Source organism: Rhinolophus ferrumequinum, chromosome 7, assembly GCF_004115265.2.
Source record: "Rhinolophus ferrumequinum isolate MPI-CBG mRhiFer1 chromosome 7, mRhiFer1_v1.p, whole genome shotgun sequence".
NCBI lineage: Eukaryota > Metazoa > Chordata > Mammalia > Chiroptera > Rhinolophidae > Rhinolophus > Rhinolophus ferrumequinum.
The window spans coordinates 49,693,571-49,704,046 of NC_046290.1; the positions used below are offsets into that span (position 1 = coordinate 49,693,571).

Genomic DNA, 10,476 nt, shown 5'->3' on the forward strand with positions numbered 1-10,476 from the left:
CGAAGCTTATCAACTCTTCAGCCCTGCGATTAGTGCCCGCAGCTGCGCCCCAGGCCCATCTCGGGAGCCGAAGCCCGGGGCGGGCCCAGAGCCTTACGCGGCCTCAAGCTCGCTTGGGGCGCTAGCGGCCCGGCCTCCTCACTTCCCGCCTTCTGGCTGCGCGAGTGGAGGCCGGGCCTCCGCACACCGAAGCTATGCGGGAGCGGGATGCCCAGGCGGCGCGCACCCCGGAAACTGAACCCAAGCCTACTGAAGGGCAGACGCGCTCCAAACGCCGGGGTCCTGCCAACTGAGCGCGAATTGAGAACCCCCAGGACGACCTCTTTTCCTGTCCCCGCATTCAAAGTCACACCAAAACCCATCATTCTCCATATCACATACTGAAAATGATTTTATTTTATCCATTTACATTTAACTTGATATAAACTTGTCCGGAAAAATCAATATGCTTTATATTAGCTCAAACATTTATTAAGAAAACCAAATTCCATAAATAAGCACAGACAATAAGTTAAAACATATCACAAATTGACCAGTATGTAACAAGAATGCTTTATCTACACAAAACATCCTATTTCACATGTTTGTTCATTCTTCGAAAGCGCTTCTGTTCTCTGGGTTTGGATTTGACCAGCACATGCAGAAAGAGCTGATTGTGTTTCTCTGTACAAAGTTGCAGGGTTGTAGATGTCCAGGTGCACCCATCGGCGGCCGGCAGGGGCCAGGGCGGTGGCCGAGGGACACGAGGGACGACAGGACGACCACAAAACAACCAAGGGCACAGAGCAGCAAGGAGAAACGGAAAAGGAAGCAAACCAACCCCAGTCCTGAAGGATCCAGAAAAGAGATGTGGCTTTTGCTTTTACGAAAGGAAATTTTTCTTACATGTTTATTTTATTCTTTCTTATAAAGACTTATCAAAATGGGTAAGATCACCTCTTCATCATATGACTGCTTAGTCTACTCCAGCCACCCAATCCACTGGCATGTTCCTCCTGAGAAGCCTTCCCTTCAATAAACTTACACAGTTGTGCTTAAGAAAAGGTAAAATAAACGCATTCTGGTGCAAGCCAATAAGACGGTTGCATGGATGTGACTAGGTTGACAGGGGAAGGGTAGGGTGGTGGAAAAGGAAAGAAAGAATTCAGAGAAAGAATATAAGGGTAAATCAAATCACATCAGTTGGGCCCTCAGATGAGGCGGTTGGTAGCAGATGCTTGTCCTCCTTTAAGACAAAAATCCCTAACATTGTGCTGTCCCTTGAATACGTCCGTGTGTGACCTAGGAGCAATGTGTATGCGTGTGTGTGCGTGCGTCGTATTTGAGAGTGAGCGAGAGTGCGAATGTGTGTGTTTCTGCCCACAAACCAGTCCATTGGTGTCTGATTTCAGATCCTGAGTCGACTCCCTGGTAAGTAAAATGGCGGGAAGGATGCTTTTTGCAGGGCGCGGGGGGAGGGGCGTGGGGAAAGAAGGGACCAGAGGGGAGGTGGCGGGCGAGGGGATCGTGGGCGTCGTGTTGAAGGTGTGGGTGGGAACGACGCCAGTCAGAAGGCCGGGAAGAGAGCGTGAGCACAATAAGTGCTAGCGGAGAGACCCGGGTAGCGGAAAGGGTGGGGTGAGGCGCTAGAGATGGGGCGGAGGGAGGAGCTGGGTGACAAGGTTAGACGGACTCCGGGGCGGGGGACCGGGGCGTGCGAAATCAGGCGGAGGGGAGGCCTCGTAAGCTGGGGCTTGGGGTGAGCCCGAGCCGGTGGAGGAGAGGACAAAACGAGAAGTGGCGGAGGCCGGGGCTGGGACGGGACAGGGCGCGCGGGCAGGGGCCCGGGCAGGGAGCGGGGCCCCGGGCGCCCGCGGGAAGGGCCTCGGGGCGGCCCTGGGGGCGGTGCCGGGGGCGGAGCGGGCCTGGCGCGGCTGCATTAAGTGAAGCTCATGGAGACTGTGTGCTCTAGTGCCTTGCGGCGGAGGGAGGCGATGCTCGTGCCCCGCCACACGTCGCTGCTGTCCGGGGAGCTGCAGAGCTGGGGCGAGCCGGAGACGTTGCTGGGGCCGGGGAGGGAGGCGGGCACCATGCCGGGGAAGGCGGGCTGGTAGAGGTGGGACTGCAGCCCCGCGCCGTTGGAGCCCGCCAGGCTGTTGGATAGGCCCATGGAGTTGGGCGGCGGCCCCGCCGCCAGGCTGCACTGGGACAGCGACTGCGCCATGGCTTGCTGCCGGCCGAGCGCTGGCGGCAGCGGCAGCTGTGACACGCCCGGCATGGCGGCCGCCGCCCAGCGGGTGTCGTTGGCGTGGAAAGAGCACAGGCTGTCGCCCATGGCGGCGGCGGCGGCGGCGGCGGCTGATGGGAACTGAGGCAGGCCTGGCGTGGGCAGCAGCGTGCCCGGCGCGCGGAACACGTTGGTGGTCTTCTTTCGCTTCTTCCACTTAGCGCGGCGGTTCTGGAACCAGACCTGGAGCGGGCGGGGCGGGAGACATACCGCGCTGTTAGGAAGTCCGCAGCTGGGAGGGGCGGGGGCTTGGGCCTGAGAAACCCGCGTCAGATACACCCACTCAGCCCCAGGCGGAACCAATGCCATAGGCCAGACCTCCCCCACACCCCCCCTACACGCACACACACACACACCCAGCCAGAGACCCTGGTTCTTCACCAGGTCAAGTCAACTGGCGCCTCTTGCACCTACCAAGTGCCAACTCCCGGGGTCCTGAGTGCTCACGCCCCCGAGGGCTTACGCACAGTGCAAACACAGCACCGTGTGCAGTGTTCACCACGCCCCTGCACGCTGGCACATTCTGTGCACGGCTTAGATGCACATGTCTGCAGGCAGGCATGTGTCAAGGCTGGACCCACAGGTGTACAAATGAAGATAAACATGTGTACCCATGTGGCTTAATAGCGTGCCTTATAACACTGATGGGGTATAGAATTTTCAGAAACGCTGGAAATTTGGAAATTGATGAAGGGCCGTGCGTGACATACCCAGTTTCAAAATCGAAAGACGAAGGAAAATTCCTAACGCCACGCATGACAGAGCGCAGAGGTTAATATGGTGATCCACGTGGGAAAGTGAGCGCCACTGAGCGAGTGTTGTTTGGGTCGCCACCGTGACTTTCTGACTCATAGCGATAGGTACTACTGACACAAGTCTCCGTGTCTCATTCTGAAACCCCTCCAAAGGCATCTTTATCTGAGCTGTGCGGGTGTGCTGGAACCTGCTGCCAGAGCCCTGAGCCCCAGGGGCCTTCAGCTCTATTCTTTCCAGGAAGTTACCGAGGATCCTAAATAGTAGCAAAGCCTCCAATTCCCACAACCCCCACCCCCACGTTTCATGTACAACCTGAAAGCAAATTTTCTGATGTTACAAATTAAAGGAGGTCAAGTTTAAAGCTCACGCTAGTTATGAGTCAAATTTAATTTTGCTAGATAAAACTATATGTCTTTTTTAAAGAGATGTGTTTAATAAAATAAACTCCAAATGAAAATAAGCCGCCTGCTCGTTTTTTAACACTGATCATGGTATTTCAGACATTACCAGACAAATTTGCCTATGGATGTCAAATTCACTACCACAGGGGAAGGAAGGGTTCTTTCTAACGATATCAAGCTGCCTGACCAAGATAATCTCCCATTTCCCCATATTTTAATCTAATCTTTAAAAAAAAAAAAAAGCCAGCAAGCCTACTTGGCAGGCTTGAAGTTTAACATCTAGTCAGTTGGAGGTTTACCGTGCAAATATAAAGGATAAGGAGCACAATTCAGGTACTGATTGAGTTTCCTCTTAGAATTTGGCCAACGCAATTTGACCACCGTATTCGTGTCCAAAACATTATTCATCCGTTAATCCAAACTCTTTAGTGTTTATTCTGCAAGCTAAAGTATCATGTGTAAGGACTTTCCTGACCCCGTTCTCGGTAAACCAGCTATGCACAGCGGTTTGTTCACACCCTTGCAGGTGGAGGCGCACTCTCCGTTTAGGAGAGTGAATGGCATTTTGCAATCTAGAATTCTGCCCGCCTTCGGTCCGGCCCTGGCCTGCTCTACTACACCCGCGCCGTCGTCTACCACTTTCTCTTTCTCTGGTTTCTACTCCATTTCCCACGTTTCTGTTCACCCCAGTGTCCGGATTGGGTAAAGACGCTGGGTCCCTTCCCTGTTAAAGGCCCTTGAGTTAATGGCGCGGAGGGTTGATGAGGCAGCAGAGCCCCGGGTTGGTGGCTGGGATCCATGCGGCCCGCCGCAGATTGAGCTGTTAGCGGCCTTTCGCGGAGGGTAACCCCCCAGGAGCCAAAGAAAGCATGGCTAGGTGGCCTCGGGCCGCAGGTCACTTTGCATTACTCATCCAAGGCTGCCTCGGGGCGGGGGGGGGGGGGGGAGGTAGACCGGATGGAGCCCTAGACAGGGACGGGTGTCTGTCCAACCGGTCCTCGCACCTCACACTCTGCACCGGGATATGTTTTGAAAGATATCTACAAATTAAAGACCGGTTCCTAACACCTTGCAAGTGTCAGTGAATCCCGAAATTTTTGAAGGTTTGGGACTGACATGGGGGAGGAGGTTATTGGACTTGGGTAGGGAAGTGGGGGAGAGAAGCTGAAACATGAAGGCAGGTGATTGTCAGGTAGAATTTCTGTAGAAAACACGCCCGCTACCAAGGTTTCTGAATCTCAGACACAGGCCGAAAAGAACAGCTGTCAAAGAACTAAATACTATAGAAATAATCGAAAAATCGTGCTCAATTATATTTGAGGGTTAGTAGTCAAATGATGGCTACAAAATTTTTTATGTTTCATGGCTTACTGGGGTTGGGGGAAAAAATCAACGTGAGGTCTGAGCACCTTCGTTCCAAGCTATGATGCATATGTTTTTAAAATGTGAATGTTTCCACTTGAAAACTAGAGCATGACGGATTAAAATGCAGGCAAAACCTAAGGGAGATTTTGAGAATGCACAGATGACAACTCCAGGAAATATATTAACCGCAGCCACGCACCAACTTTGTACTCAGTTTGAAATGCAGCTCTTCTTGAAAATGCTTAATACAACAGTGAGAATCTAATGGAGGTTGGAATTTAAAAATCCACTTTCGTGATATCTGCTGTTACAGTAATATAGACATACTGTAAATGTATTTTAAAATATATAGCCCGTTTAATTCCCCACCTATAAATGGCTCAGAAATAGAGAGCGGGAGAAAGAGTGAATACTGAATATTACTTTTCCCCCTCGAAGCAAACGCTTTATGAAGATCTCATTGGAATCCAGCAAATGATTAATGTGAAGATTTGGGAGGAAATCTGGGGAGCTGTATTAAAGCCTAGATCTCAGGTTCATTTCGATCAGCCAGCCGTGAACTCTGGGCCGAATTCATTACACTTTAATAGTGCTGGGAGAGGAAGAAAATGCAATTTCTCATTCCATTAGAAAACTAGAAAATACTCTCAGCTTGTCCCCCTATTAAGATGTGGCAGGTGACAGGGCCATTCTATGGGACACGGTCAATGGAATTACAGCACATTATTTTTGTTCGTATAAAATATTGAAAGGCAAGCCTGACTGTGCAGAAGTTATTTCACTGATTTGGTTTTTATGTAAATAAAATATTGAAAGTTAATTAATCCGTGCTAGAGACTAATGATTATGCTTATTATATTGCATTTGATCGCGTAATTTGCATGATTCTCGCATTGCTGCTTAATAAGCCATTCCAGGTTATAAATAATTCTGAAATTGGTTTCTAATAATGGCATGCTATAAAAGGAATGGTTTTATTACACTCGCCAGAAAAGGGGAGAGATATCAGACAAGGAATTGGCTTCCATGTGAGTAGAGGTGCTTTAATAAATACTTAAAGTATGATATATACCAGATATGGATAAAAATAAGTATGTTGAATCATTTAGTGTAGAATCAGAAAGCATCTTTAAAAACATACAATTGCAATAAAGTAAATGTTTAGATCATTTTTAATCAGTGCAGTGGCCCACGTACTGAAAAGTATGTGTGGCAATCTGTTAACTATAAAGAAAACTATGAAATACTCATCATATAAGAACATAAACCAATTACTATTTAATTTTAATTTGGTCAAGGAGCAATGGTACAGTGAATTGTGAAGTAAATACATTTTCCATAAATTATTTTTGCATCACATTACATAATGTTAATCATTTTGAAATGTTAATTAAAAAGGTTATGTTGATCTGATTACTTTTTAAACTATGGAACATTATTTTTAAAAATATTGAAATTGCCGTTCTATTAAATTGTTCCTATCAGCAGCCTCAAGCTATTATCTTCGGTTGAACATTATGCTAGAACAATTAAAGTACTTTGTCTCTTTCTTCTTGATTATTCTTTTGTGTATTTTTTGAAAATAACTGCTTCTATTACATAGTTTGTATTTTATTTCATTTACAACTTTTTTCATTAAAAGAATCACTGCCATTAACCTTTGGAAGATCTAATAAAGTTTAATAGACTTCATTTTCTTTTCTTATAAAGTCAGTTGTCCAATTATATTTTATTTGTGATTCTAAGTTCTATTTTAACTTAAACTAATTATCAATATGTCTAGATTAAGCAACAGATTTTTACTCTTTAAAACAAAAATTATTAGACAGTATTTCTCTCAAAGACAAAAAACAAATTTGTGAATTTTGAACCTACAGGGTTTTAACAAGCCAGTATTATTAGCAGTAATGGAAGTATTAAAATTATGTATTTCTGTTAAAGTTTGAACTCAACTTCAGATTTGAAAAGAGGTGCAAAGTAAAATTTTTTGAAGAGCATTAATAATATATATCTGCACAATGCAATTAACATTCTTTTGGTGCTCAATATTCATGGCCCACGGTTCAAGGCTTCCAGAGTTCACTAACAAAACCACCTAGACTTATATTGAGTAACAATGTTAATCAATGTTATAGCCTGAACATTACTTTATTAATTTGCCCATTTTAGGTCCCCAATTACATTCATTTGCTGACTATTTAGAACGGAAGCATACCCTATTTTTCCAGGTTAGACTATCTTTAAAATGCCCAATGAAGACCGAAATATTCAACACTGTGGTAATGGACACCCTTTCTCTTACTACTTAGATCACATGTAAAGTAACTGAAATCTTTAAACGTAATTTGTAAAAGCATCAAAGCTGAGGTTAACACTCAGGATAACGGACAGAAAATACCACGCACAAGACAGGAAAGGAAGGTTTTCAGCACCCTGGATAGCTCAAGATTAAGTGCGTATCTTAGAATTTCACCTCCAGCACCTGCCCACAAAATATTTGATACATTGTTTTCATTATTTTAAAGGCGGAAATATGATATTCATTTGGGCTTATGTTTTTATTCTCCAATATTCAGATAAGCTACAGGTGTGGTTTTTAAAGTTATATATAATTTACAACTTGGAGGATGGTTGGACGAGAACAAGGGGTCAGTAATTATTTTGTCTGCCTGCCACCTATCAGTCTTTCCTGCCTTAAATGTCCTATATTAAGATCAGTTATCCAAAACAGAAAACCTTCATTTCTCCCCCCCCCAGTTTCCTTAGGGGGAAAGCAAGGCTCATAGGCTGTGGGGGATTGCTACAGCTGCCCCCAGCGCATTGGCCGACCACCAAAGTTCAAATCCTTTGCAAACATCAAAGCTAGGGATATTTTGCCTGAGAGCGAGCGGCAGGAGGGAGATATTCAGGAGAATAAAGCTACACCGTGAAACCCAGGTGAGGATCTCTTTTAAAAGGCACCCATTGCGCCTTATTTTTTCCCTTTTCATGTTTTCTTTATAATTGTTGCATTCCTCCATTTATCCATACTCTTAACCTAAGCTCATTAGAGGGTAACGAAATGCTTGTCGATAACGCGAGCCGGAGTGGAGGTGAGCGCTCGGCTTAGCAGCCTGGGAGTCGCGGAGCAGGGGAGACTCGGAGGTTCCCTTCTCAGAAGGAAGGAGGCGACCTAGCAGTCGAACAAGGCCGGCTTCGCTTTTGAAGAGTTTTCGCTGGGATGTGGCTATACTGGTGGGAGGTTGAGGCCCTGCCTGTCCATTGGGGGGTGGCGGTCAGAGTCAGTTTCCGGGCAGAGGAACTAACTCGACTTAAGAAAGCATAGGCGTCTGAAGCTCAGCCCAGAATCCCGGCAGGGCAAGAAAGGACCCCGCTTCTTTTGCCCACATCCTCCCGCCCCTTCCCCGTCTTCTGCCCCGGCGCCCACGCCCGGCGTACCTGCACTCGGGACTCGGTCAGCCCGATACGCAGCGCCAGCTCCTCGCGCATGAAGATGTCCGGGTAGTGAGTCTTGGCGAAGCTCCTCTCCAACTCGTTGAGCTGCGCCGGAGTGAAGCGCGTCCGGTGACGCTTCTGCTTTTGTTGGCCCTGCTGCTGGCCGGCTTGGCTGGGATTCGGGCCTCCTTGGGGCCCCGGCTGCTTGTCCGGGTCCTTAGCGCTCACTGCCAGCGAGGCCGGCGTCGAGCCCACAGTGGTGATGTCCTCCCCGGGCAGCAGAGTGGCTCCCTCGACCGGATCGGAGTTGGGCGCTAGGTCGCCCGGGTGGCCCCCGGGGTCGGAGCCCCCCACGCCCAGCCTACACTTCACCGCCTCCCGGTGACCTAGAAGCTCGGCGGCATCTTTCATACCTGAGGAGGCAAGGGAATCGAGGTCACTACCTTCCTACCGATGCCAGGAAGGACTGTCCCCCCCGAGCGCTCATCCTGCAACCCCATCATGGGCTCCGCGCCCATGTTCGCCCGACGGAGTAAACTCCCGGGAAACTCCGCTGGGCTCCCCAGGTTTTGCACAGCCAGGCTAGAATCCCATCTCCGGGCCCTTTTCCCTCTCTCCGCAGCCGGCTCTCGATCAGCAGCACATCTTTCGTCTCTCCCACAACGATACACTCCCAACCCCAGCAATGAGTCCCTTTCAGAAACCGTACCCTTGGCGCCCTAGGAACTCGAGAGCATAAACGAGAGGCGAAAGGGGGGAAGAAAAGAAAATTAAACGATTCCTAGTTTGCTACCCCACCTGCGTGCGCTTAGGCAGCCTGACGAACTCTACCTCCGGCCCTCAGCAGATTCTCTCTCACTTTCGGAAGATGAATAAGTCTGCCAGCCTTCCACTCCCCGAAATCAACTCAAATCAGCTCCGCCTCCCCCTCAAATCAGAGAAAGTGCTTGGAAAATGGAATCACATCCATCACCAAAGATTCCCAAACCGGAAACCCAGACAGCATTAAAGAAACTCAAGTAAACTCTATAGACATAACAGTGAATCAAACTTTAAAGAATTCAACTTCTCTTTCCGAAGAAATAAAAGGCGCGTTCCTCTCAGCTATTGGCAGTGTCCAGTCTTTTGCAAGCGAAGGTACCTGTGAGGATGAATTTGGTTTTTCTCCTTTCTCAATGAGCACACTTAGCAAATCCGCTTGTATTGCAACGGCTTCTCCTTCACGCCAGAGTTTTACAAATTCAACCATACTTAGGTGAGGAAGAAAAAAGGAGGTCGTGGGGAGAGGGAAACAGAGGGAAAAAAGAGGAGAAAGAAATGCCAAATCAAAGTAAACAGGAGGGGAAAAGAAAGAAAAACACCTCCAGACAAATTATCACGGGGTAGCTCGCCTTTCAAAAAAATAATAATCATAAGGGGGGAGGAGGGAAGAGAAAAAAATAGGAAAAACAAAAAGTAGCATTTCCCAACTCCTTTTTCAGATCTACATATTCCATAGATTTTTTTTAAAGACGATGTTAAATCAAATTAAACTTTAATGCAGCACAATTACTTTTAAAGAAATTAGTCCATTTAGGGCACATTAAGGTAAAATAAGGAACAAATTGACAATTTCCTGCCCAGGCTTCTCCTGGCTGCCCGGGCGAGAGGCGCTCACTCACCTAGCCTGGCGTCCAGGAGGTCGGCGTGAGACAACATCGCGCACCGCTCCAGGGCGAAAGCTGTTCCCCCCCAAATTTTAGCGGCTTTAAGTTATTTAAAATAGATATAAGCTATAAGCTATACGATATAGACATATATAGATCACCTAAATGAAAGAAAATTCGGTTTGTGGTTAAAAAGGGGGCTTCTTGCATTATAATGTCCTTTAGAGAGACGGGGAGGTGCTTAACAGTTGAATGAACCCGTGAGCAGCTCGGCGAGGGGACCAATCAGGAGGGCAGCCTGCAAATGTCAGCGCCCGGAGAGTCCCCCACTCCGCCCGCCCGCCCGCCCGCGCCCGCCCGGAGGAGGCGGTGGTGGCAGCTCTGGCGGCTCCAGCCCCGAGCAGCAGCTAAAGCAGTGGTGGCCGCCTCGCCCTCGCCCTGGGGTTCTGGGCCAGACCTCCGTTAGTGCTTGCTTCCCGGTGATTTTCTCCAGGCACGCCTTTCCTTCACTCTCCCTCCCTGCTCGCTCCAGAGACGCAGTTCTGTCTCTTTGAGCTAGCATCTTCCTAGGGCAGAGGGAAGGCAGGGGACAGAGCAGGACATGACC

General features: G+C 48.3%; 1 protein-coding gene across 1 annotated transcript; it reads right to left on the bottom strand.

Annotated features, from left to right (window-relative positions):
* Positions 1-373: 373 nt before the first annotated feature.
* Positions 374-10,085, bottom strand: OTP (orthopedia homeobox). The gene is made up of 3 exons (XM_033110797.1): positions 9,885-10,085; positions 8,227-8,636; positions 374-2,449 (listed from the first exon to the last, which is right to left on the bottom strand). Exons 1-3 carry the CDS (start codon positions 9,919-9,921, stop codon positions 1,919-1,921), a joined length of 978 nt encoding a protein of 325 aa, XP_032966688.1. The 5' UTR covers positions 9,922-10,085; the 3' UTR covers positions 374-1,918.
* Positions 10,086-10,476: the final 391 nt, after the last annotated feature.